Genomic DNA, 27,588 nt, shown 5'->3' with positions numbered 1-27,588 from the left:
CATAATTAACCAATCATGTTGTATTATTTCTTTGCTGCTAAACTCACAAAAAAATTAGGCTTGAAAATATTAATAGTTGTAATTTTAATATACACATATAAGAATATAAGCATCCCTTCAGTATACTTTTCTCTACTTATTTTTTTCATTATTTTTTAATAAAGTTAGTATTAATATTTTTGCTCTAACATAATACCAAGAAAAAAATGATTATTATTTAATAAAAGTTAATGGATCTCTCATTAACTTGATTATATGAAGCAGTGTTCATGAGTATAGTACTACTCCTTTTCTAACAGGCAATGATTACCAAATGTATATTATGTTTGAGATATGATATTTCAACAAAAAATGTTTGATAGAAATTCATATTTGATATGGTGCATTTGGAGATAAACATCTAAGTTTATGGGTGTTTTTCAAAGTTCCATGACTTTTGCTACAGAAAAGCTATCCAAAATTGCTTAAACATGTTTAAACAATTCTGGAAAAAAGGCTTGAATAAAAAGTCATGGACCTTCAAAGTCAAGAGGTATCTGTAGAATATAGTCAAGTTCTAGTTCTTTTTTTGAATATTGAAAAATTATTTTCCCCTGCCCATGGCGGGGATTAATAGTACCGTTTCTATAAAAGGATATTTGTGTAACATGGACTGTCATGTTTAATATGTACCTTATATTTACTTTTGGCTCATCAATCAAAATATTTCTAAATACTTAAACCTTTTAATCTACAAAACAATTTTGTCAAAATGCCTCCTGCCAGCAAGAAATCAAGATTAGCAAAAAGTAAATTTCAATCAGAATCTGGAAACTGTTTCTCTAAAAACATAGAAACCAGCAATGACGACCTGGTTGACTTATTTGAGATTGATATTGAAGAAGATATTACTGTGGATGACAGAGAACTTCAGAGAATTACAGATGATGTTACTTCTGCCATCTATTCTAGCCACTTCCTCAAATGGCATGAGGGAGCTGATAAGTTCCTTCGTGGTACATATCAGAAGAATTCATTAACAATTGAGTGGAGAAAGAGAAAGACTATGAAGGAATCTTTTGATTCTAAAGGAAGTTATCTTCTAACACTACAGGAAAAAAAGAGGGTCTGCCAGGGGTTCACTGGGGGGCTGCTCAGAAGGTTGCCCAGGTGGGTGTTTTTTGCCTACCCACTTTTTCACCTCCTGCCTGTTATGGATTATTGTATAACCTTGCTCATTGACAGATGTGAGGTTTTATTCAGTTACCAATACACATTTTTGTAATATATATTTGCCTTTTTATTGGTGCTTATATATGAAAGTCTTGGTTTATAATTCTTTTTTATTGGATATTATAATTTCTATTTTAATCTTATTTCTAAAATCATTGGTCACTTTATAAATAATATTCACTTGATTGGTTTTCATTTATATAGAGATTGGGTTATTAATCATTTTAATTGGATTAAAAATATATTTTTCAACAAATATTCTTATAAACAAGTATTTTATTGGTTGTTGGAATAGAAATAAATTTTACAAAACATAGTTTATTGGTTGTCAAAACAAAAAATGGCTTATTATATATAGATTATACTAGCTAGATATCATTTTATTTACTACAGACTTTATTGATAGTTGATATTTTATTCTATGATATCTACCAGGCGTAGACTTACAATTTACTGTCACTTTTTACAGTTTTTCTATAATTGGCTAACCTTTACAACAGATGCTCAGTTTTTGTGGCATCTGGTAAAGTCTGTACTACTGTTTCTAAGTAGACAGGCATGTCTGGTGCACACCCAGTTCTCGTCCTCTTGAGAAATTGCACTCCAGTTTGGATATTGTTCTAGAGCTTGCACAGAAGGAAGAGTGGCCAGCTCATCACAGACAAGGTCTGTACAAGTGTGAAGGATTGCTTTGTTTCTTTTATCCAGCTCAACCCCGATATCGTGACTCATAATTCTGTAGATATGTACCAAAGTTATATCTTTAATATTTGGTACTGGTCTTGGAATTGCTAAACCGAGATTCTATATTATCTTATATTAGCCTGTATACTTTACTTCCTTTTATTATATTTTACGTTATGTACTATTGTTGGCTCTGGGCTTTCTTGGCCATTCATATCTTTACAAATATTGGTGATCTCCTGTCTAAGCAACGCTTGTTCTTTCTGGAATGCCTCTTGACCTTTCTTGAGTGTGTCTTGTCCAATCTGGAGTTCTTCCTGACCTTTTTGCAAAGCAAAAAGTGTCTCTTGGATACCCTGAAGTATCTGGAGAATTGTATAATCAGTCTTATTTATTGTCTTAAAAAAATTAGGAATATGGGTTTGTTATAAAAAAAAGAAAAAAGAGAAAGAATTTTTTTCTAATTACTATCAGATTTATTTTGGTATATCTATTGGTTTAACAGGGTTTGTTGTCTTTATTATAATAGCTGCAATAACTACATACCACATGTTATTATCTTTTTGAGTCCTGTGAGGGAGTTCAGATTATCTATATCATTGTCATCTTCAATAGATTAAGTATAAAGACGCGTATTGGGAAAATAATTATCTCTATTCTTACCAAAGTTACTCAATTACCTATTTAAAAAAGTTATTAATTAAAAAACTCTCCCTCATAAATGCAGCTCTTGCAAAAAAGTCTATAGTAATATGAAAATGGCTGAGAAGTGCTTAACCTTGTGCTTGAAAAATCAGTTGGAAAATATGAGAAATGCGCACTTGTCTGCAGCTCCTTTGCTTTTGATGCCTAGCCAGTCTGTTTCAGCTGCGATTCTAAGCTTGATGCTTAAGTGAGTTTGAGAAAAACAAAAGTTAAAAAGACAGACTATGTATTAACAATATTGATGCTTCAAATAAACAAAGAAAATACAAGCACAATTAGTCACAAAAGCACTGATGGTAATAATAACACTGACCTTGATGGTCCCATGGTAAGATATATATACAGTAGTCCCTCGATAATTTCAAGGCCTAGGGAAGGCCAGATGCCTTGAAATTATTGAAGAGTGAAATTAACGAGTTCGGAGTATATATTTTCCGCCAACTATGGGCGGAGTTTACATTATTCTTTAATAGAAAAAAAATATATCAAGTAATGATTCGATATGATTCAATCCTCTGTTTAAATTCATTCTAGTTAAATATAACCCCTGGCTGCATTACTGTTTTCTACCCCCTCTGTCTCGTAACCAATTATTGTTTCAAATTCTTATTCAATCAAATAATAACAGCTTCTCGGTATGCTTTTAGCTTATTATATAATGCTTATCTAATATCATTTTCAATTTTTTTGATACTTTAATGAAATCTATCAAATCCAGAACTAAACAATAAATATGACCAAAAAAAACGTTTTGCTTAATATTGCAAATCATCTTGAGATTTGCGATATGAAAAAGAAAAAGCTGTCTATGAGTAACCCTCAATTGGCTGACTGGGCAAAGAAAACCTTTGGCCTTCAGAAAGCTCCTGATGCTTCTACAATCTCGAAGATTTTGAAGAGAGGAGACCAGGGCTTGATAATGCAAGCCAACGTAAAGAACAGAAAGCGTGTTAGAAAGGGAAAATGGCCTGTATGTAATATATCTCAACATTATGCATTTTTGCTCTATATAAAAAATAAAATTAATCTTATTATATTGTCACATAACTATAGCAAATCGAAGAAGCAGTGATTCTTTGGATCAACATTGCTGAAAATAATCAGATTCCCATCACTTGGGAATTGATTAAGACTAAAGCTACTATTTTTGCTGAAAGAATAGGCGTTAAAGATTTTAATGCTTCTCAAGGCTGGATGGAGAAGTTTGGAAAGCGTCATTATATCAAGATGAATCGAATTCATGGTGAGGCTGGTTCAACAGACATAGAGTCGCTTCAGATTGACAAGGCTGCTATCAAAGAGAAGATAGAGGCTTATAGTGCTTGTGACATCTATAACTTTGATGAAACAGTACTTTTCTATGCCGCCCCACCAAGAACAACGATTTCCTGCCAGAAATTTTCTGGTTGGAAGGAAAATAAGAAGCGGCTTACAGTAGGCCTTTTGTGCAATGCCGATGGAACAGACAAGTGGTCTGACATATTGATGATTGGTCATGCAAGAAGACCAAACTGTTTTAACAAAAACAACAAAAAACAAGAGGCAGTAGATCATGGATTTTCTATGTATCATTACAACAGTAATGACTGGATGACACGATCAATCTTCCATGTTTTCCTCCATCGCTTTGATCGTTCAATGAAAGCGCAAAACTGCAAAGTGCTTTTGATCCTTGATAATTTCTCTGGCCATATAGTAGATTATGCGCCTACAAATGTTGAGCTTCTTTTTCTGCCTCCAAACACCACGTCCCATCTTCAGCCATTGGATGGTGGTATCATTTGGGCTTTTAAGGCTTATTTCAAGCGTAAACAGTATGCCAAGGCATATCAGTATATTGGCATGATTCAAAATGACCAACAAAATAAGATTGGGGCCATTGATAAAATCTTTGAAATTGATCAATTGTGGGCCATGAAATGGATAAGAGAGGCTTGGGAATCTGTCTCAGCAAAGACTATTGAGAACTGCTGGAATGCAACAATCTTTCACTTCATTGAAGACAAAGATAGTGAAGGTATTAGTAAAACAATTTATTGGTTATAATAGTACTATAATCTTTCAATTCCACTTTCTTAATATTCTAAATATAATTTATAGATGTAAACCAGGCTATGATTCAGCAAAGTCTGGCTGAAAAGGTTCTGGTCGAGGGCTTGGAAGAAACCCTAGACAAGATTGCCGGATCAGATCTTCTGTCTCTTGAAGATTGTCCGACCAGCGAATCAGATCCACTCTATGAGAGACAATGCACTCATAGAGTGATCAATGAGAATGAGATCGCTGACATTGTCATGAAAGAGTATGACGCAGACGACAATGCAGCCAACAACAACAGCAATGAAGAAATTGCTGAAGTGGAATCAGCAGTTCCTTTCAAGAGAACTTATTCTGCTTCGGAAAAGTTTGAGTGTGTTTGCACGCTTTTGGATATCTTGGAAGACAAGGATATTGACAGAGACTTCGTCAGTAAGGTTGAAGGCCTTAGAAACAAGTTCCAGAAAACCGCGAACTCAAAGCAAACTAAAGTAACCAGCTTCTTTAAGTCTTTTTAAAATTTATTCTTTTTCAAATAAAATAAAAACAATTTTCTATAAGAAATATATTTTTCTTCATTTAAAAATAGAAAAAAAAAGTTAGCAGCCAAGTACAGTCAAAGCTTGATTTCGTAATATGTTTGTAAATAGTAACAATTGCAAATAACAATAAATAGTAATGACAGATAGAAATAATAAAATCTACAATAAAAACTTTTATAACAAACAAATTAGAATTATATTTATATTTTTCAAGTGAATAATCTTTACTAAACAATTAATAAATGAAACTTAATCAAAATATAGCACATATAGTTTTATTTTATTTCTGAAAAAAAAAATGAAAAAAAAAATTTTAAAAAAAGTAAGCTAGATGACAACTTGATAACCCAGTGTTTGGCATGAAAACTTAACGCACTTGACATTGATGTCAATTACAAAATCATGAAAAGCTAGAATTAAAAAAATTTAAACCAAGCTGTAACTATATTGCTCTCGTCTGATTGGCTAATTTTTTTTCTTTAAGGATTCAAGGCCAAAAAATTTCGTGAAAGTGAAATTAACGAGAATCGTGAAAGTTAAGCCCTATTTTTCGAGTTGGGTCTTCAGAGCCTTGAAATTATCGAAGCGTGAAATTAAAGGGGCGTGAAATTATCGAGGGACCACTGTATATATATACATATACAAATGCATTGTACTAATTTGCTTTTGCATTATCAAAGTGTGATATCGAATATGAGAATGACATTAAAAGTGGCACTTCTCCCTTGGTTTTTGATTTTAGCAAACCTTCTCCTATTCCCAGCAACAACGATGCAAAGAATCTGGAGTTGATTAAGATAATCAATGACTTTGGCATTTCCCATCAAGCTTACAAAAAGCTTGCCACCCATTTCAACAAGATTCTGGAACTGTCAACTGAGATCACATACAGAGCATGTACTCCATACCTTGGCAGTAAGCTCTTAAAGTGTTACTCTGATCTAGAAGAAAACATCTACAGTGTCTGCCCTAAAGGTTGTATGATGTTCAATGAGGCCCACAAAATTGTATGCAAACATTGTGGTGAAGATTGTTATAAAGCAGATAAAAACAATAAGGATGGTATGCCAGTTGCTGCAAAGAACATGGTTCAGATTTCTTTGGTGAGACAGCTTGCTCTTGTGTTGGCCAACAGTACTACCAAAGCTGAGATGCTTTACCGCCACAACCATGAACAGATTTCTGACGGTAGCAAATCAGACATCTTTGACGGACATGCATATCAAACAAGAGACATCTTTTCACCAATGAGAATGATATTGCCATTTTGCTGTCAGTCAATGGCTTTGTGTCTCACAACGTCCCTGGTTCAGTGATAATCCTGAATGCCACGATTCTCAACCTTCCACCAATGGTCTATTACAAGAAAAACCAAATGTTGCAAATTGAAATGATCCCAGGCCCATCCGCACCACTTGACTTTTGGTCTTTCTTGAAGCCAACCTTGTTGGAACTCAAGGTACTCCAAGAAGAAGGAATGGTAGTCAAAACCCAGACTGCAATAATTTGAGCAAAAGTTCACGTCCTCGTAGTGACTGGCAATATTCCAGCAGTTGCAAAGCTGGCATGTCATGCTGGCCATATGAGTAAAAATGGCTGCCAGATATGTAATGTTGTGGCCCAAACTCATGGCCATAGACAGTATTTCCGATCCTTACTAGGGACTAACATCTGCACTCTGGAAAGCTTCTGAAATTTCAATAGTACAAGTTTGTCATGCAAGGGCTGCACAGGACAGTCTCCTTTTGCCTCACTTATATCGTTTAAGGGCCCACTCCTTTTTTGCTCTTGACGAAATGCATGGACTTTGCCATGGAATTGGCAAGTAAATTTAGGAATTGGTATGTGGTAAGTACAGGAGTAATCACCCTCTTTTCCTGTCTGTTGATGCTCAAAAGGAAATTGGTTTGGCAATAGCAAACACAAGACGTTAAATCCAAACATCTTTCCATGGTGCTTGGAGTGATATGGCAAGACACGCTGGATATTTCCAAGCTGTAGACTGGTTAGACTTTCTACTATTTGTAGTTCCCACGCTGGTGGCAGAGCATGTCTATGATTAAGATGCATGGAAGACATTGCTTGGTCTTGTACAGGCATGTAATTTACTCATGAGCTGGAAGTTATCAGCAGAGAAGCACACCTCTTTAAAAAGATATTGTTAATGCTAGTCAATGTTTATCTTTCTCTGAGACTTATTCTATTTTTTCTCTTAGAAAACTTGTTTCATGGAACACATACCTTGAAAATCTCTATGTGAAAGATTTGGTTGAGTTGCCAGTGTCTACAATTAACCAGCACTTGCTGCAGCACTACCCAGAAATGGTAGACTCATATGGTTCCCCAAGAGCATATAGTGCCAGATCACTAGAGTGTGCTATTGGTGAGTACTCTCGTTCAATAAAGAGTAACTCTGCCATTGGTGTTAATGCTGGCAACATTATGGTTCATTTAACTTGGACACACCATATAGATCTGAAAGATTCTGGTGAAGACGCCAATAGAGCTATTGTGTTGGAGTACAATGATATGTCTGCTGGTTGGCCAGTGATGGAGAAGGGCGAGTATGTTGGTGCCAAATCAGACATTGAGTTCTGGGGGCCTTTGAGTCGTAGATTGATTGATGAAAGTTTCGAAGGCATCTCTTGCCTTCTGATTCTGATTCAAGCTTTCTACAAATCGAAGAGGGTTGAATGTAGCACAATTGAACCAGTCATGACAACAAGCTGCAAGGCTTTTGTTAATGGCTGTGTGATTGACTCTTCATTCACCCAAACCCCGTTAAGAGAGGCCCATCATATTTGTCTACAGGTCCAGATTGACTTGTTTTATAATGTATGTTGGAGGTATACTCCTATCATAAAAGATTTTTTTAGTAAGGTTGTTCTCTTTTTTAAGCATGAGAATTCTGGAAAAAGATGGCCACTTGTCTTAGTGCAGGTTTATTCTGTTGAAGAATACAATGGTATGCTGGTGGCAAAAAATGGACAAATGAAGCCAAAGGTAGTCCATCTGGTAGATGTCAAGGAGTTGGTTGGTCTGGTAGTTTCAGATGCAACAAGCAGCACAACAACAACAACAACAATAAAATATATTGTCTGGCTGGAGCTAAACCGTGGGCAAAAAATAAACCTTGATCAATACAGAGACATATAATTTGTGTTTTTTTTGTAATATATTTTTTTTCAAATTGTCTTAACTTTCGCATATTATTTCAAATTGTTTTAATATATTTTGTCCTCTGCAAAAATTTTAGATATTTTCTTCTCTTTTTACTTCTGACTTTTAATAACTATCAATTGCAAACTACACTTGCTAAAAATGTAAAATCTATAATCAAAATGAATGTTTGTCTCTTCTGAGATTTAATTTTAGATAGCCAATTTACTTTCTGTCAGCTATTTTAAAAAAAAGAGAATTTTTAGTTTCATTTTGATTTTTTTGGTGATTTTTTAATTATTATAGGCTAAAAATGAAGTCACAATTATGAAAAACGCCCCATTTTTCCCATAGTGTAGCAGAAAAGGGCTTTACAATTTTAAGTCGAAAAGAGTCTGTCAATAAATAATTAGAGTCAGTCGAAGTTACTTCTAGAAAAATATCTGCAAATACAATTTCTCTTCTCAAGCTTGCCTTTAATGAGATAAAAGAAGAAATTGCTCTATTTATTTGTATAAGTAGTTCATCTCTGCCAGTAGACCATTATGAGCTTTGCAAACTCAAATCTGTCAAAAGTTACTTAAGACATAGACTCTTAGGAAGTAAGACACTGGAAGCATCCGAGAAAGCAGCTATGGAAGTATGGTTACATACCAATAGTTATTGATCAGCAATGATAAGAAAATATGTAAAAGAATATATTGATTTCTGATCAATTGCATCACACCAGCAAGGAAAACATGCTATTTGTTTCTCTTTGTTTTCTGACGAGGACTTTAAGGCATTTATTTGCAAATGAATTCAGCAACAGAAGCCAGAAAGTTGCAGTACTATTCTGGTTAAGAAACATATTGATGAGATCATTATACCAAAAAAACTTGGAATTCCAGGAAGTGTCTCGATGAGTACAGTTTGAAAATATCTTCACAACTGGGGATATATCTTCAGAAAAAATTCTTAAGATATTTATTATGATGATCACAAGAGAGCCAATGTTATTGAATACCAAAGAAATAGGCAAATCAAATAATGGGGTATAAGACAAAGATGGCGAGCTTTGGTGAGAACAACGAAGTAATTATGCTACAGCTATCAACTGATGAAGTAGAACATGTCCTTGTCACCTATGATAAGTCAACTTTCTATTCAAATAATGGAAAAGAAGCTATGTGGCTAGTGGAAGCTGAAAATCCAATTCGAAAGAAGGATCTGGACATATCACATGATTAGTGAATTCAAATGTGTATGTCATAGTACAATGTCTAATGGTGCATAGTCTAGTTGGGAGGTATTTCATCCTGAAGCCAATAGAGATGGGTACTGGACTAGTGCTCATATGTTGAAGCAATTGGAGAGTAACCCAATTCCTCTATTCAAAGTAATTCACCCTGGATGTAAGGCTGTCTTTGTATTCAATCAAAGTACAAAACACAAGGTGTATAGTCAAAATGCTTTAATAGCAAACAAAATAATCTTAGGTGACAAAGAGGTTGAAAAAGATGATCTTTGTACACTGAGGGATACTACTTTTGTCCAGGATGGTGAAAAACAAGTACAGTTGATGTACTAAAAGAAGGACTAGTGGTTCACAAAGAAGAGCGGGCAGTAGGTAACAAAGAAGGTAAAATACGTGAAGGGTATCCATACAATTCTAGAGGAGCATGGTATGTGGTTGGAGAAGGACATATACAATCCTATCAAGAAATAGAGATTGGACTATAAAAAAGACGCTTCTGAAGATAGCAAGTGCTGTGCACATCATTTTCTGGCTTCTCAGCCAGATTTTATGTCACAGAAAACTGCACTTCATGAGGCTGTCAAAGTATCTGGCCACATATTCGAGTTATACCCTAAGTTCTATTGCGAATGCAATTGGATCGAGAGATACTGGGGCACTGCCAAACGTGAAGCTCGGCTTCAGTGTGATTATAGATATAAGTCCCTGGATAAAAATATCCATTCTTTCCTTGATTATGCTGGAAAGCTTCAAAACATCTAAAGATACTACAGCCACTTGTGGCGCTACATTGAGGCATACAGCCAAGACATGAATGTGAAAGAAGCCCATGATGTTGTCAAGAACTTTACCTCAAAAAAATATACTTCTTATCGCTGTGATGAAGGAAAGGAATAGACTCTTACTCTCTTTTGTAATATTTGTATTTGTACTTTTTTTCTTTACTATAATTTGTATTTCATTTTTTACTTTTTTTACTTTTTTTTAAAATATATATATATTAACTTTACTTGTCTGATCTACTAAGCATTAACCCTTATATACCAAATACAATTTTTTTAATATCACATGCGGACTTTAAACCAATTCGTTGTTGGAGTTTTGTCAAGAGGAAATTGAAATAATTTCAAAAACTTCAATGTTTATCCTCAAACACACTATAACTCAGTGTCTAAATTTCTCTTATTGTCTCATTAAAATCTCTAATTTTTGACTATTTATACAAAACAATTGTTGTTTTCTGGCTAAAAGAATAGCAATGATAATATGTTTTAGATGGTGGTTATTCAGTAATATTTCTACAAGTATATTTCTCATCTCTAACATATAAAACGTAAACAAAAGACCAATTGGCAAAGTCAAGATCTTTTATCCTAAAAAGTCAACCATTACTGGTTACTTGTAACTTCTGATTTTGGTTACCAATGTCAACTATTCTTCTTGATCTAAACTATTTTTCAATTTACTGTAAACGTAGCCAAATTGGTCAGGCTTTAATAACACAGAAGTAAGCAAATAAGAGAGAGGATAAAAAGATGATTTTTATTATTTTGATTTGGGTTATCTTATATACTTTTTGAAATGAGTATTTATCTTTGACTATGTTGTGGGGAGAAAATAAAGCAAAATATAATATAGACGAAAGAATTTGTGAGAACTTATGTAGGTTGTTTATTTCAAAAGAAAAGTAAAGAATGATAAAATTCGATTCTCTTTCTACACGAAACTATCTACTGATATTTATATGTTTTTCTAATTTGTAATTCAGTGTGTGCTTAAGTGATCTTTATCACGATGAGTCATCTTCCAGGAGTATTGTTCTTCTGGAAAGATCCGGAAAGACCAATTGATATGATACTTCTCCAGTCAGATCAGTCCAAGAGTTTTGGTAAAGAAGAGCATTTATGCTATTGGTAATATTTTAGTATTCTGACCCAGATACTCGGGTAATGTTTCATAATATTAAATAGTTGTAGTTGTAATCTCTCAATTAAGTATTTGTATAATAAAAGAAATATGTAGATGAAATATAATGATGCCATATATATAATGTATATGTATTTGTATATCTCACGTCATGGTGATAATAATAAATAATCAATTATGTATATGATGATCTGTGTATTAGATAATATTATAAAGGGAGATCCGTTTGACTGGAATAGCTGAGAATATTATTTTATCCTTCAACCTTACTCTCAGATTCAGCAGTAATCAATACTCATTCACAACAGACTACACTCAAGTAGTGTCTAGTAATATTACAAATTATTATAAACTGATTACAAATTTCTAAAATTACAAACTGATGAATAATCATTCTAATTCCTGCTTCTTTTGTCATGCTTAATTTTTGTAATACAAATTCTAGTGACTTGTTACTACAAAAGAAGTAGGAATTAGAATGATTATTCATTAGTTTGTAATTTTAGAAATTTGTAATCAGTTTATAATAATTTGTAATATTACTAGACACTACTTGAGTGTAGTCAAAGATGAATACTCATTTCAAAAAGTATATAAGATAACTCAAATCAAAATAATAAAAATCATCTTTTTATTCTCTCTCTTAGAGCATCTCCAGCAGTATCTAAACCCAAATACTAAATATTCAAATTAGGAAACTGATGTTTAGATTTTTCAAAAAACGTCTTCAGCAATTTCTAAACAAAAATCTAAATACCTAAATCTGGAATTTAGATCTAAACGTTTTGAATCAAAATCTAAACTTTTATAGATTTTCTCAAATTTTGTTTAGATTCCGTCAGTTTCGTCAGTTTCCTTTTTTAGAGCAAGACTTTGAATTTTCTTTCACTTCATTACAATGATAATTAGCAATGTCCAATAACATCTCCAACATTAATGCCTACCAAGATGGCAATTCTGTTGAAATTGAGATGCTTACACTACAAAAACATTTTAAAATAATTGAATTCTACTTACCTAGAATTATCAATAATAGTAGTAAAAAAATTACAGCCCAGGACATTTCCTGTGTTTAGCAGCGAGTGTTGTATCCAACATAATTGTAGATTCAAATAGAGCGCACAGACAATAAGACAAAGACATATTGAATAAGCGACCAGTATCAATTATACATTATTTCTCACACTATCATTAAATAAAGAATATACCAATAACAAGGTCACACACCTTAGTCAACATCACTAATCACTCAAACAAGAGCGTGGGTAATAACTTAACAATATATTATCTATGATATAAGAAAACAGACATCACATGATATACTCATATTATTATCCTAAATACACACGCAATGTCTATATAAACTCACATAGCAAATAGCAATAGAAGATCATCTCTCTTTTCATCAATAAACAAAGTCTCACCGTACTTCTCGTCTGCACTTTGTTTTTCTTTCTTTTCTAAAAATATAACATTTTTTTACGGTGAACTCTTATCACAATCAAAACATGTCTTCCGAAAACCAGTCTCCCGCCCCCAGTGTTCAGGGCAGCCTCAACACAAGTGAAATCGCAAGCAATGAACAGGCCAACAAGTCCATGTTGGCTATTACCAGACTTAGGGATCTCCTGGCTGCTGCTTCCATCGCCCTAGCCGATGCCATCGAACAAAACCAGCCTGAGGACACCAAGAATCAAATAAGGCTGACAATTGCAGCCACAGAAGGCGATCTGGCTATCCTCATGTCAGCACATACCCATTTGCTTCGTTCTGGTCCTGCCCGCGCTGAGCAAGTTGCTCCCCAGTCCCGTGTTGTACCTCGCGAGCTACCAGTTCTTCAGTGGCAAGGAAACGAGTGGGACAACACCCAGAAGGTCTACTCGTCCATTGAAGAGTGTCTGGACAAATTCGAGGATGTGCTCCACTCATACAGTCTGGACCTTAATGTGGACTGGCACCGTCTACTCCCCATTGTTCTGTCAAGAGAACAGCGTTCCTGGTATGACAACTACCTTCGTAGTTCCCCCGAGCTTCCCTGGTCCTTTGTCCGTGACGCCTTTATCAAGGTATATGGAATCAACGATCTTGAGCGTCAAGTACAGCTCACACATGAGCTGATGCTCATGAGAATGAGCCCTACAGAAACCGTCAGCAACTACACGGACCGTTACCAAAGGGTTCGTCGGGAAGCTGACGTGGCAGACAACATGCAGGCAGCCATTGCATACACTGCCACACTTCTGCCCGAGCTGGCAAGACAAGTCTCCTTGCTACAAGTCAACATGCCCAGGGAAAAACGGGACACCATTGACAAGGCTGCTTCCCTGGCCCGGTCCATCTATAGCAAGGTCTTTCTGATGAGCTTGCATAACGACCCTGTGCCCAAAGGCCACCATCTCAGCCCAGAACAGACGACCCGCATGTCTGCTGCCACCTCTTCTGCCCGCTCCCCTGGTTCTCCCCGTGAAGCCACACAGAGCCATGAGCGCTCTTCCAGCAAGAGGTGCTCGCTCCATGGCAAGGGCAGCCATGACTCCGAAGACTGCCGCATCCTCAAGAACGCACTGGCAGCAAAAGGGGGCAATCGGGTTGAAAAAGCCCCCTACATCAACAAGTACGTTGGTTCTGCTCCTTGCCGTTGGTGTGGTGAAGTTTGGTCCCACAAACATCGCTGTTCTTCCGTCACTGGTTCCTCCAGCTCTTCCAGTTCTGCGTCTGGCTCTTCCAGCGGCTCTGCTCCCCACTTCGCTGTCCGTTCTGCCCACACTGTCTCTGACGACAGTTCTCCCTCAGATGTCAGCACATCTGAGGATGATCAGTCCATGCACATGGACTTTGAACAGTGCTCCCCATGTAAGTACACGGGCACTCACGTAGATCTCAGTAAATGGTCTACTCACTCCTATCTCATTCCTATTTCTTTAGAAGAGGAAAAACTATGGGCACTGGTAGACACCGGGGCCACCATCAGCTCTGTCAACACCAAGCTCTGTAGCAAGTTTGGGTGGTCAATAATTCCTCGCAAAGGGAAAATCGTGTTGGCCACTAGTAACGCTATAGCTCATAGACTAGGAGTAACAAAACCAATAAAAGTTTTTTATAACAACAAACACATTACACATTCTTTTGAAGTTTTGGATCTCGCTGAGAATATAGATGTTAGTATTGGTACAGATTTAATGCCAAGCCTTGGTATTCATTTACTGGGACTAGCAGAGAGTTGGTACGGTTCTAATACACCTCAGACCCCTACACCCATAGCTGAAATAGAAAAGCCCAATAATTCACCAGCGGGTACACCCACTGAACATTCTCAATTCATGAAGGCTCTACTACCCTTTATTAAAGCCAATGAAGCCATACCCATCACTTCATTTTGTACAGTTAAGGAATCTATTGTACGACTACCAACGCCCCCAGGTCAAGTAGTCTATAGACAACAATATCCTATTGCTTTACAACTTGTTCCACTGATGGCCAAACACATAAACCAATGGCTTACTGATGGCACTATACAAAGGGCACCCATCAATACTAAGTGGAACAGCCCACTTACATTTGCTTCTAAAAAAGATGAGTTTGGTAATCCCACAGGCAAGCGTCCTTGCTTAGATCCCAGAGCCATTAACACTCTGCTACCTGACGACAGATTCCCTTTGCCACTCATCTCTGAACTCTTTCACAGGCTACGAGGTGCAACAATATTCACTATGCTAGATCTCAAGAGCGCCTTTCATCGATTCAAGATTCATGAAGACGATAGACACAAGACTACATTCACATTTGATGGCAATCAATATATGTTTTGAGGATGTCCCTTTGGTCTTAAGCCATTATCGTCCAAGTTTCAGTGAGTAGTCAATTTGATTTATCACGATACTCTATATGTTACTGCATTTGTTGATGATATTGTAGTTTTTTCCACTAACATGTCTGACCATGTTAGACATGTCCAAACAGCTATTCAAAAGCTCACGGATGTCAATCTCATTCTCAATCTGCAGAAATGTCACTTTGCATAAACTTCTGTACCGTTACTGGGTTTCACTGTAAGCACTAGAGGTATTGATCTTGATGCTCACAAGGTTCACAATGCTACTATGTGGCCACAACCCAAGTCCGGCAAAGACATTCAATGCTTCATGGGTCTCGTCAACTATTTTCGTGAGCACATTCCCAACTTGTCGCAACTGTCTTCTCCTCTGGACAAACTACGCAATGCTGACTCACTACACGGGTTATGGACAGAAGAACAAACGCAAGCTTTTTCCAAGCTCAAAATTGCACTTACACACGCACCAGTCCTAAGCCACCCTGACACAACCCAACCATTTCTGGTTGCCACAGACGCCTCCAACACAGGTATTGGCGCCGTGCTCTATCAGATCATAGACAACCAATATCGCTACATTGGTTTTATGGCACGGTCACTTTCCAAATCTGAACGCAACTATCCTGTCACCAAACGTGAACTTTTGGGCATCGTTTATGCTTTGACTAAATTCCATAAGTTCTTGTGGGGTAACAAGTTCACGTTGTACATGGATCACAAGGCTCTCACGTACCTTCACACGCAAGAAATTGCCAACCCTATGATGATAAACTGGCTTGATGTACTCTGCGACTATACTTATGACATAGTCCACCGCCCTGGCATTGACAATATATTGCCAGATGTTTTATCGCGCCTTTTCACCTTGGAAAAACCGCTGGGGGAGGGTAAAACCGTAGAAATCTCTACGAATCATTGAATAAAGAACACACAAAATACACATGCTATCCAACGCATGCACAACACAGGGGATATGATAACACCACCTATCAAAGACAGACAGCATCTACTCAACCAAGCACATCTACTCGGCCACTTTGGTACAGATGCTATTGTCAACGCTATACATAGTGATGGACTACACTGGACTAATCTCAAGCAAGAGGCAACAGAAACAGTAAAGCGCTGCTTGAATTGCCAACAGTTCAATGTCTCAAAACACGGCTATCATCCGCTGAAGCCTATTACAGCCAGTCAACCAGGTGAACACTGGGCCATAGACTTAGCTGGCCCATACACCACCTCGCACAACGGCAATTATTACATGCTAGTAATGGTTGACATCTTTTCCCGATTCTGCATACTCCGCGCAATTCCAGATAAGACATCTTTAACAATTGCAAAACAACTCATTCAAATCTTTTGCGACTTCGGCCTACCCAAGGTTTTACAGTCAGATAATGGTACCGAGTTTGTCAACGAACTCGTCAAGACTTTCACAAATACAGCAGGAATTGATCATCAGCTTGTAACACCCTATCATCCGCGAGCAAATGGAGTTGCTGAAAAATGGGTACACACAGCCAAGGAAGTCATCAACAAGAGAACACAGGAAGCAAAGCGAGACTGGGACATATACATCCCAAGCACACAGCTAGCCATAAATAGCAAACATGCTAAGCTACATGGCACACGCCCATTCACTCTAATGTTTGCAAGACAACCAAACGATTTTGCTGATTACAGAAAAACAGAGAGCACACACAACGCTCCTAACAGTCTACCAGATATGAAAAAAAGAATTGAACAAATGGAGACTGTCGTATTCCCAGCAATCTGCGAACGCATCAAAGCTACACAAGCTGCTGATAAAGGAAAACACGACAAAGACCATAAAATAATAATGGAGTTCCCGAACAACAGCAACGTGATGATAAAGAACATATTAAGAAAGTCTAAGACGGACCCAAGATATGAAGGACCATTCACAGTCAAGGGCAGAACAAAGGGAGGCAGCTACATTTTGCAAGACGAAACGGGAGCACTTCTATCACGAAACATCCCACCTTCGCAGATAAAGCTGATCTCACAAGATACTGTTATATCTCCAGATAGCTTTTACGAGATACAGGCCATCATTGATCATCGTCAAGAAAAAGGCGACTATCTTTACAGAGTGCGCTGGAAAAACTATGCACCAGATCAAGACACTTGGGAGCCCACAAGCAATTTCAACGATCTGAGCATAATTGACAAATATTGGCAAAGACGAGGTCCAGAAAAACCCACCAATAAATCTACAATTATACATAACAAGCATACACACCCAACACAAGAACCTACACGCTTTAGCAAACGCATACGCAAATAAAGACATTTGCTCTCATACATGTACAGATACTCCCCTAAGCAATTCAAACGGTTGTTCCAACCTGGAGGGGGGTAATGTTGTATCCAACATAATCGTAGATTCAAATAGAGCGCACAGACAATAAGACAAAGACATATTGAATAAGCGACCAGTATCAATTATACATTATTTCTCACACTATCATTAAATAAAGAATATACCAATAACAAGGTCACACACCTTAGTCAACATCACTAATCACTCAAACAAGAGCGTGGGTAATAACTTAACAATATATTATCTATGATATAAGAAAACAGACATCACATGATATACTCATATTATTATCCTAAATACACACGCAATGTCTATATAAACTCACATAGCAAATAGCAATAGAAGATCATCTCTCTTTTCATCAATAAACAAAGTCTCACCGTACTTCTCGTCTGCACTTTGTTTTTCTTTCTTTTCTAAAAATATAACAGCGAGAATATATTTAAAGACATATCATTGGCCTAATATATATCAGAGTCCCTGAGAGAATTTTTTTTTAAAATAATAAAGACAATTATAATAAGCAACGGCTGTTACACACTTCTTGTATTATTAAAAAAATTAAGTAAAAAATATTTGCCATTGCCAATCCCAATGAAGTTCGTTGCAAATACACAAGATGCAATCGCAATTCTCTCGGATACACCATGACAGATAAAAGAACTGCCAAGCGTCATGCCCAGAATGACAATGACAGAAAAATAGATAAAATCATTAATGGTAACTAAAGTTATCATTTTTTTATTTATTTATATGATGTATTCTAATTAATTGAAACAAATAGTTTTGACAGCCAAAGTAAACACTAGTGAAACTGATATGGACGTAGATCAAATTGAAGAATATGTTGAAGGTAATAGTATTTTATTTTTTATACCCAATGTGCACTCTATTTAAACTCGGTACTAATAGATGACAATCACTCTGTTGGTGCACCCTCACCAGAGCAGTATGTCCATATCTACTTACCTCTTTTGGTGGAAGAATCTCTTTTTGGAACAGAGGAGTATACTTCAGAGTATGAGTCTGAATATGAATCGTCAGATGAAATTGAGCCAGAAGAGCAAGACAGAGAGGAAGAACAGGGTAAGTATTAAAAATAAATGATAATTGAAATGAATTGACCTGGGTCAAACCAAGAAAACAAAAATTAATACTATATCATGATAATCTATAGAGTCTACAGCAAACCTCCCAGAAAATCCTTGGCATGAAGTAATTGCTATTTTCACTGTGATGTTTATTTCGACTTTCATTATGGATGACAGTGCTGTAATCTTGATCACATTCATCAATACAATACTTGAACATTATGGAGAGGATTTCAGACTTCCTATAAGTATTCTTGGTCTGAAGAAAATGACAGGGTACAATGACTTAATGAATAGGGTGTCTAATTACGTAGTATGCAGTGATTGCCACACCTTGTATGACTACAGAAACATCACACAAACATGTTGCAATTTTAGAAGAGTCGGCAGCAAGACCTTTTGTGGAAACAAGCTTTACAAACACAGTATAAGAAATGCAATGATTCCCAAACGTACTGTGGTATTTCAGGTACGAAACAATAGAAAAATAAAATATTTGATAATAGAGACGTATAGAAATACTTTGAGACTGTATATAAGTTCTCTTTATTCATAAATAAAAAGTGTCCCTTTTTATAAGAAAACACAATCTGCTCTTGTCATTACGTCTTAGTTTCTTAAGGCTTTCTTCCTTTACTATATTTGGTTATTAGAGTGTATTTACTGCTTAACTAGTGTCGGTGTTACAATTATGACATCAAATCATAAATCGTACTTCTTTAGCTCTTAGCTATTATTTTCTCTTTTATACTAGAGCTTTAGGACTTCCTACTAAATTAGCTCCATATCGATCTGACACAGTTTACCCGGCAGTATGATATAATTATCTTAACAATCTTTAAGATATTATCTACAGTACTAACTGTAATAATTATTGGGCTGATTACTTAATCGTTTATATATATTTTATACTGACAAGATGATAGCTACTACGCTATCCCAATATGAATATGTTCTTATATGTGATAAATCCAACATCCGAGTGTCTGGATCACCACACGTACGTTCATCTACAACTCATTGACAGCTTCCTTGAAGAAATTGTTCATGCGTCCTTCTTTCAAAAAGAATATTAATCAGTGGAACCATGAGCCAAAGGTTGATGGTACTTTATTTGATGTTTACGATGGGAAAATGTGGAAAGAGTTTGTTGATGATGAAGGTGCCCAGTTTGTTGCAAAGGAACGTTCATCGCTCTTGACATTAAATATCGATTGGTTCCAGCCCTTTGATGGGGTGACATATTTTTGTGGTGCCATATATCTCACAGTAAACAATCTGTCAAGAGAAGAGTGCAACAAGGTCGAAAATGTTATCCTTGTGGGGTTAATGCCTGGACCCAAAGAAGCAAATACTGACAAGATCAATAACTATTTGCGTCCTCTTGTTGACGAGCTCATAGTTCTCTACAAGGGTATAACAGTAAATATCTATGACTGCCCTGATACTCTTATTTGTGCTGCTTTGCTGATGGTTGCTTGCAATATATCAGCTGCAAGAAAAACGTGTGAGTTCACCTCCCACAATAGTACATGTGCGTGTAATAAATGCAACTGCCATTTCAAATGCATTGATGAATCCACTATTGTTAACTACTCTGGGTTTAAGTTTTCTGACTGGGTAAGCAGAACCAAGAAAGAGAATATTGAGCATGCCATAATGTGGAAAAATGCCAGAACACTAGCAGAAAGAAAGCAACTGGAGGTTGAGAATGGCATTCATTGGTCCAAGCTCCACCAACTCATGTATTTTGAACCAGTGCATGCAACAGTAATCGATCCCATGCACAATCTTTTCCTTGGGATGGCAAAGTGCATGATGGACAATTGGATCGCATGTGACTTGCTTGACAGTAATGACTTTGCAGAGATGCAGAAGGAAGCTGATTCAATGACACTCCCAATGGGGTATACAATTCTCTGAACAAAGATAGGAAAAGGATTTCCATTTATGAAGGCGGATGAATAGAAATCCTGGTGCCTGATATACTCTTCTGTTCTGCTGAAGACGTGCCTGCCAAGTAATCTTCTTGTAAACTGGATTCATTTTGTTGATGCATGTAGAGCACTCACAAAGCCAGCCATTACTGAAGAAGAGATTGATAAAGCTCATGTCAGTTTAGAAAAATTCTGCTGTAGTTGTGAAACAATGTATAAGCTTGACTTACTGTTGCCAAACATGCATCTTCATCTTCATTTGAAAGAATCTATTCAGGATTTTGGACCAATCTGCAGTTTTTGGTTGTTTAGTTTTGAGTGTTTCAATGGTGTCTTGAAAGGATTTCAGACAAATCAAAAGAGCGGCTTCAAGAAAACGTATATGAAGAAGTTTGTTGAGGACTCTTCCAAGGGTGATTTCTATCACACACATCTCAGCACTATTAATAACCCCTCTTACATTTCTGTTTTCAACAAACTTACCGACAGTATAACTGGCACAATTCCATCTGGCAATCATCAAAACTTGTTATCATTCTTTCATCTTTCATCATTCCTGGAATCCACCACCAATCCAGAACAACAAACGTTTGGTAACGAGCCTCTTCCACCTTCCGCCTTGCCACTGGCTTTAAAAGAAGCAACAACAATGAGAAAAGCAGAATACGGCTGTCTTTTAAAGTTGTACAAGATTGAGTATGATGATGACACTCTGTGTAGTGCAAAAACTATGCTAAGGCACAGAATATTTGTCAATGACAGAATTCAAAAGATTGCATCTATCAATCTTCTTAGACAAGTCTATAAAGGTGGCGAAGGCTTGATCATGAGAGGGTCCTATATACAGGCCAAGTATATGGGGACCAACAATAATAGTAAAGGGATATACGCTGGTTATATCAAGTAACTTTTTACACACAATTTTATACCCAATTCTATCTACACCAACCTCCATGCTTGCCACAATCCTGAACATGTATTTGCTTTTGTTGAATGGTACCAAATCCCTTGCCATCAGCCAAGAATTAATCAGGGTATCAAGTTGTATGACGCAACGTTTTTAAAATACGACTATGACAACATTCTGCCTGCCCACCGCATCTTGTCACCAATTGCAATTGGAAGTCATGTGTCTGGTAGTGGTGCGGCAAAAGTCATTGTTATTTCTCTGCCAAGAAAGCTGTACACTTAATAAAATACTTTATCTTTTTTTTAAAATAATAATAATAATATAAAACATAGTTCAAAGACATAAAAAGAGATGTGATAAAGAGTGTAACTAAAAAGACAGAAATTTTATTATACGCGTTTTGACCACGCAGGCATTTTTGTAACCAAGCCACAAGGAATTGTCTTGTGTATCAACACATGACTCCGCAACTTCAACTGCGTTGCTCTTTTTCCCAAGTCATCTCTGGCAAGATTGTCAAGAAAGTCAAACATGGCATTCAACTATAAATGTATATATATATCAGAAATCAAATAACAGAAAAAATCATTTTATATAAAACATTACCTCATCACTACGCCAATCAGGACGAGATGCAACAACAGAAGTGTCAGTTTTTGTATCATCACCAGACATTGCGTCTCTATAAAAAACGTCATTGTAATTCTGATTAAACTTTTCAGTAACTGCATCCTTATGTTTTGTATACATTTTTTTTCTCCTTTTATTAAGCTACGATATATATATAATATTTTAAGTGTACTTGTCAAAATGGAATTATTATAGTAAATTCAAAAACCAGGCCAGCAAATGTAAAATTTGTACTCCACAACTTATATCTTCTTGAGTTCTTATTCTTTCGTGATAGTTTTAATACACTCTACAACATCTGTTAAAGAGCTACAACATACTATGCTAGTATAGATATATATATAGTATTAATAAAAGGTTATATGAAAAAAAGTAGAAATTTTCAGTGACCTGGTTTTTTAGGTATAGGCCAAAAAATAGAGTAAAGCATTATTTCTTTACTTTCAATGCAGAACTGCTTTATGATAATTTTTATAAGGAGTGTGTCTTGTCATTACATCACAATCATGCAAACAAAATAGATATATTATATTGAATTTTTCAGAGTTTTCCTTGTTCCTTTGCTCAACTTTAAAACAAAAATGTCTCCCATCTCATGCGACAAAATACTTTCAATTGAAGTTGAACTTAGACATGGAAAGTCTACAGCCAAGGTAGCAAAGATTGTTAGTGTTTTGCAGACTTCTGTCAAGAGATATCGAAGAAAGTTGAACATCTCTATCTCAGTTTCTGGGGGTAGATCTGCCTAAATTGATGAAAGGCTCACCCACCGTATCATCTATGCATTCCTAAATGAGAAATTTATGACAACAACAGAGGCAGAGAGACGGCTATGTGGTGAAGGTTTTGCTGTCAAGGCTCCAGCAATCCGCACCTTGCTAAAAGCATCTGGGTTCATCTGTATCTTGGAACCACCTCTGAAGGTAAAAACAAACCCTGCTATCCGCAAGCAGCATATAGAGTTCGCAAGGAACTATATCAACTTCACCATGGAGGACTGGAAGTGTGTTGTCTTCTCAGACGAATGTAAGGTGAATTGCTTTGGCTCAGATGAAAAGAGATGGAGGTGGAAGTTGAAGAAGTTGGCAATTAAAAAGTATAAGGGTAAGACTTCCCCTGTTTGTGCTGGAGGACATGTTATGATTTGGGGATGCTTTTTGTCCAGATGTCACGGAGAGCTTCTCAAGATCAATAAAACTATGACAAGCTCAAAATACGTAACAGTTTTGGAGCAGGGCTTACTGAAGACCTTGTAGAAGCAGAATCTCATCAAGTCCAATATCATGTTTTTGCATGATAACGCCAGGTCACACACTGCAGCCAATATCAGAAAGTGGTTGAAGGCAGAGGGGATTGAGGTCATTGATTTCCCACCATTTTTGCCTGACCTTAATCCCATCGAAAACCTTTGGGCATACACAAAGGGCAAACTCTACCAATATGAAGAGCCAGCTAGCTCAATGAGGGAATTGTGGTCCCGTTTCCAGAATGAGTGAGATAGTATCTCAGAGGAGATGTGCAAGAATCTAATTGAATCCATGCAAAGCAGAATGCATAAATGCATTTTGAAGAAAGGGTATCTTATTAATGAAAAATAAAAAAAGATACCTTTACCTAAAAAACCAGGCCACTGAAAATTTTCACTTTTTTCATATAACCTTTTATTAATACTATATATATATCTATACTAGCATAGTATGTTGTAGCTCTTTAACAGATGTTCTAGAGTGTATTAAAACTATTGCGAAAGAATAAGAACTCAAAAAGATATAAGTTGCAGAGTACAAATTTTACATTTGCTGACCTGGTTTTTGAATTTACTATATAAATAGAAATACTTATAGCAGTCTTTCTATTTCCTCTTCTGTTTGAGATAGTGTTTGTCTGTATGTCTTCTTCAGTAAGCTTACTGGCAGTCAAGCGATTGTAATAGCTGTTTACAATAATACTGTTGTGGTGGTTGAAGTTGAAGAAGTTTTTAAGAGGAAGAATTGAAGATTTGAAATTAGGAACGAAGATTCGTGAGAACTTGTGTAGGTTTTGTTTATTGAGAAAGATTTTGTATCAAAGTTTGACCCGGTTCCTACACTGAACTACTACTGCTATTTATATTGTTTTGGATTGGGAAAATTATATGACTGGGGTCAGATAATCGATCCTAACTGAGCCTTAATCAGAGCAACGTGATCTTGGGATAATTAATGTATGATTAATTATATAAATGTGTGTAGTCCCAATGAAGTATTAACATCGAAAGTAAATGTGTTTATGAGTTATAATTATGCTTATAATAATCCACTGATGTATCCCATATTATGGTGATATCATCATATGAAATATAATCACTATCATGCATGCTAAACCTGTGTGTTAAATAATAAAGTAATCGGTAGACACCTTTGACTGGAATAGCTGAGGCCTTATATTATTTCCTTCAGACTTATTCTCAATTACAGCAGTAGTCAATACTCATTTACAACAAATACCACATAGCCCTTTTGGTGGTACCATGGCTGCTACAGGTTGACAACGAATGTAAAGCATAAAATCACTTGCCAGATTCTTGTTAAACTTGTCAGACAAACTAATATTGCCATCCCAAGTTGGTTTATCATTATTCTCTCTAATCAACTCCAAATCATTCATTTTGAGATTAATATCTCTTAATCACCCCCAAATAATACTCTATTAAAGGTATATTGATATTAGATTTAAAGGGAGATTTTTTTTTACAATTTTAGTATTTGAGCTTACTGAAATCTTTGGGTGTCTTGAGCTGCTTATGATGTCCTGAGAACTCATATCAGAATCCAGAACAGCTTGCATGTCAGTCGATTGAGCACCTACCTGGCATTGTACTGTTCCAATAATTAGTCTATTAGAAAACAATATAGTTTGTGTTTGATTACTTTTCAATTCACTAACATTGGAACTAACAGCTGTCATTTTGTCATTGAGTGTAGCGAGAAGACTGATTACATCATTAAACTCTGACACTGGAATTGATATATTGTCTGGTCTAGGAGCAATCATTGGATTAGATAATCCTATACAGTCAGTGTTGACTGCGTTGATCAATGGCCTAGATGCTGATCCATTGGTACATGCGTTCTGGTTGATGTTAGTTCTTGGACCCATTATCTGTATTTTTATATAATAAAATAATAAGTTTCTGGTATATATTGCTTGATATTTCTATTTTAATAAATTTTTAAGAGAGTAGTTTACATGTAAAGAATTTTAGAATAATTGAGTGATTGAACAATTATGTTAATGATTAAGCGAGCAAGTTGAGCAAGTATATGAGTGTGTAAATACATCTTTATTTAAATGATCAAGGAGATCAAAATATATATTTTGAAAAAAGTTGAGCTAGAAAACAACTTCTTTAGGTATATAGCAAGTAACAATTGTTTTATAAAACATATAAAGCTATAATTAGTAGACAACTTTTTTTTCAAAGTAAGAGAAACAGTCTAATAACTTTTTCAGGGTCTATGGCTTTTTCAAACACTGTTTTTTATTTTCCCATCTTTTTCTGTTTTTCTCTACTTTTTAATAATATTAATAAGAATAACACTCTTTTAATACTACTATGTTTCACTTTAGGCACCCTTAATATATACATATGATGCAGGTGTCTTTCATTATACAAGAGGTACTTTACCATTAAATATATCATTATTTTACTAACTATAAATTATTTTAAATAGTCATTATATATATTTCTCTGATATAACCAGTGCAGACAAATAAAACAAAAACATATTGGTGGCATGTATGTATATATCTATATCAGCAGCTTCTTTCCAGTATTAAAAACAATATCTAACATCTACTTTAAATATAGTTCACCCTTACTTTACATATGGTCAGTAAAAACAAATCATTTAAAGAATATAAGGGTACGTGTTATTCATTTTATTATTGTGTTGTTTTTATTTTGTTTTGTTTTTTTATATCAGCATTCTCACTCTCTTTTTTTATAGTTGAAATAGTTCTTCACATTCTTATATAACTGGTACTCAAGGATAAGACATGTTCTTTTAGTAAATATGTATGTTGTGGTATTTCAGGTACGAAACATAAGAAAAATAAAATATTTGATAATAGAGACATATAGAAATACTTTGAGACTGTATATTAGTTGTCCTTTATTCATAAATAAAAAGTGTCCCTTTTTATAAGAAAACACAATCTGCTCTTGTCATTACGTCTTAGTTTTTTAAGGCTTTTTTCCTTTACTATATTTGGTTATTAGAGTATATTTACTGCTTAACTAGTGTCGGTGTTACAATTATGACATCAAGTCATAAATCATACTTCTTTAGCTCTTCTATTCTTTTCTCTTTTATACTAGAGCTTTATGACTTCCTACTAAATTAGCTCCATATCGATCTGACACAGTTTATCCGGCAGTATACTATAATTATCTTAACAATCTTTAAGATATTATCTACAGTACTAACTGTAGATAATTATTGGGCTGATTACTTAATTGTTTATATATATTTTATACTGACAAGATGATAGCTACTATGCTATCCCAATATGAATATGTTCTTATATGTGATACATCCAACATCCGAGTGTCTGGATCACCACATATGTATATGTTTTATATTCCTTTCTTTGTAATATATACTTGAATGACGCATTAGCTTGTAGCTTTTGATAATATAAATCTGTGTTTTATTCCATTATTAACAAATTATTCTAACAGTATGTAAGTATCTTTCTACTCCCTTTAATCAAATAGCTTCAGTAAGCATATATACTCACTATCCGAGTTTATTAATTCAAAAAATTCTGAAACAAAATTTATAAGAAATACAATATAACAGATTAGTGTATTAAATAGTAATACTATATAGAATCCTTATTATTGCCAGAAAAAAAGGCTTTTTTTATCCAAAATAAAAACAAATAAAAAAATCATTTTTCAAAACAAAACAATATCCAATTGAGAGACTCGTGCTTAGCATTTGCATCTATGAGAATTTTTTCTTCAATTCATTTAGCCAATAAACATTAAAGAAGTGCTCTGTTATTACGTCTGTTATTACAAAAACAAGGCCTACATCAAATTACAGGTGTAATCAGCAGTAGATAATACATTGTTCTGCATTTGGAATAGTCTATATAATTGATCCCTGGGAACAGCTGATACACAGACATTATACCTAAACTCCCGGTTTTTATTTTTGGAATAATATAATATTCAATTATATTTAACACTTTATTCAATAACTTGTCAACTATGATTTCCTTAATATTTACGAGTAATTCATTTTTATGTGACAAAATATCCCAATAATCAAGACCTATTATTATAATAA

General features: G+C 35.4%; 11 protein-coding genes across 11 annotated transcripts; 7 read left to right on the top strand and 4 right to left on the bottom strand.

Annotated features, from left to right (window-relative positions):
- Positions 1-751: 751 nt before the first annotated feature.
- Positions 752-1,507, top strand: PHYBLDRAFT_58540 (hypothetical protein; the record flags this gene model as incomplete). Its single annotated transcript, XM_018440346.1, has 2 exons — positions 752-1,149; positions 1,417-1,507. The coding sequence occupies 2 exons, from the start codon at positions 752-754 to the stop codon at positions 1,505-1,507; spliced, it is 489 nt and encodes a 162-aa protein (XP_018297532.1).
- A 209-nt stretch (positions 1,508-1,716) lies between these two features.
- Positions 1,717-2,447, bottom strand: PHYBLDRAFT_162555 (hypothetical protein; the record flags this gene model as incomplete). The annotated part of the gene is made up of 3 exons (XM_018434650.1): positions 1,717-2,016; positions 2,070-2,261; positions 2,400-2,447. 3 exons carry the CDS (start codon positions 2,445-2,447, stop codon positions 1,717-1,719), a joined length of 540 nt encoding a protein of 179 aa, XP_018297531.1.
- Positions 2,448-3,783: 1,336 nt separating this feature from the next.
- On the top strand, positions 3,784-4,647 carry PHYBLDRAFT_106945 (Homeodomain-like DNA binding domain-containing transcription factor; the record flags this gene model as incomplete). The annotated part of the gene is made up of 1 exon (XM_018427969.1): positions 3,784-4,647. A coding segment is annotated over one exon (864 nt), but the record flags the coding sequence as incomplete, so codon positions are not given.
- Positions 4,648-5,478: 831 nt separating this feature from the next.
- On the top strand, positions 5,479-6,690 carry PHYBLDRAFT_58537 (hypothetical protein; the record flags this gene model as incomplete). The annotated part of the gene is made up of 3 exons (XM_018440345.1): positions 5,479-5,502; positions 5,861-6,452; positions 6,494-6,690. The coding sequence occupies 3 exons, from the start codon at positions 5,479-5,481 to the stop codon at positions 6,688-6,690; spliced, it is 813 nt and encodes a 270-aa protein (XP_018297529.1).
- A 116-nt stretch (positions 6,691-6,806) lies between these two features.
- PHYBLDRAFT_58536 (hypothetical protein) lies at positions 6,807-7,280 on the bottom strand (the record flags this gene model as incomplete). Its single annotated transcript, XM_018440344.1, has 1 exon — positions 6,807-7,280. The coding sequence occupies one exon, from the start codon at positions 7,278-7,280 to the stop codon at positions 6,807-6,809; it is 474 nt and encodes a 157-aa protein (XP_018297528.1).
- Positions 7,281-7,502: 222 nt separating this feature from the next.
- On the top strand, positions 7,503-9,255 carry PHYBLDRAFT_58535 (hypothetical protein; the record flags this gene model as incomplete). Its single annotated transcript, XM_018440343.1, has 3 exons — positions 7,503-8,222; positions 8,755-8,979; positions 9,145-9,255. The coding sequence occupies 3 exons, from the start codon at positions 7,503-7,505 to the stop codon at positions 9,253-9,255; spliced, it is 1,056 nt and encodes a 351-aa protein (XP_018297527.1).
- Positions 9,256-9,368: 113 nt separating this feature from the next.
- On the top strand, positions 9,369-10,338 carry PHYBLDRAFT_58534 (hypothetical protein; the record flags this gene model as incomplete). Its single annotated transcript, XM_018440342.1, has 4 exons — positions 9,369-9,568; positions 9,621-9,760; positions 9,818-9,891; positions 10,048-10,338. 4 exons carry the CDS (start codon positions 9,369-9,371, stop codon positions 10,336-10,338), a joined length of 705 nt encoding a protein of 234 aa, XP_018297526.1.
- Positions 10,339-13,010: 2,672 nt separating this feature from the next.
- PHYBLDRAFT_179113 (hypothetical protein) lies at positions 13,011-14,609 on the top strand (the record flags this gene model as incomplete). The annotated part of the gene is made up of 2 exons (XM_018438104.1): positions 13,011-14,355; positions 14,428-14,609. Coding segments are annotated over 2 exons (1,347 nt in total). The 3' UTR covers positions 14,430-14,609.
- Positions 14,610-18,328: 3,719 nt separating this feature from the next.
- Positions 18,329-21,616, top strand: PHYBLDRAFT_162550 (hypothetical protein; the record flags this gene model as incomplete). Its single annotated transcript, XM_018434649.1, has 10 exons — positions 18,329-18,401; positions 18,466-18,534; positions 18,594-18,767; positions 18,859-19,085; positions 19,151-19,241; positions 19,426-19,483; positions 19,527-19,584; positions 19,692-19,772; positions 20,504-20,679; positions 20,836-21,616. The coding sequence occupies 10 exons, from the start codon at positions 18,329-18,331 to the stop codon at positions 21,614-21,616; spliced, it is 1,788 nt and encodes a 595-aa protein (XP_018297524.1).
- Positions 21,617-22,008: 392 nt separating this feature from the next.
- On the bottom strand, positions 22,009-22,294 carry PHYBLDRAFT_139519 (hypothetical protein; the record flags this gene model as incomplete). The annotated part of the gene is made up of 2 exons (XM_018430242.1): positions 22,009-22,161; positions 22,226-22,294. The coding sequence occupies 2 exons, from the start codon at positions 22,292-22,294 to the stop codon at positions 22,009-22,011; spliced, it is 222 nt and encodes a 73-aa protein (XP_018297523.1).
- Positions 22,295-24,718: 2,424 nt separating this feature from the next.
- Positions 24,719-25,387, bottom strand: PHYBLDRAFT_139517 (hypothetical protein; the record flags this gene model as incomplete). Its single annotated transcript, XM_018430241.1, has 3 exons — positions 24,719-24,820; positions 25,004-25,107; positions 25,159-25,387. 3 exons carry the CDS (start codon positions 25,385-25,387, stop codon positions 24,719-24,721), a joined length of 435 nt encoding a protein of 144 aa, XP_018297522.1.
- Positions 25,388-27,588: the final 2,201 nt, after the last annotated feature.

The sequence above is a fragment of the Phycomyces blakesleeanus genome (genome assembly GCF_001638985.1).
Source record: "Phycomyces blakesleeanus NRRL 1555(-) unplaced genomic scaffold PHYBLscaffold_2, whole genome shotgun sequence".
NCBI lineage: Eukaryota > Fungi > Mucoromycota > Mucoromycetes > Mucorales > Phycomycetaceae > Phycomyces > Phycomyces blakesleeanus.
Note: the sequence above shows the minus strand (reverse complement) of the source record. Positions and strands in the feature narration are given on the sequence as shown.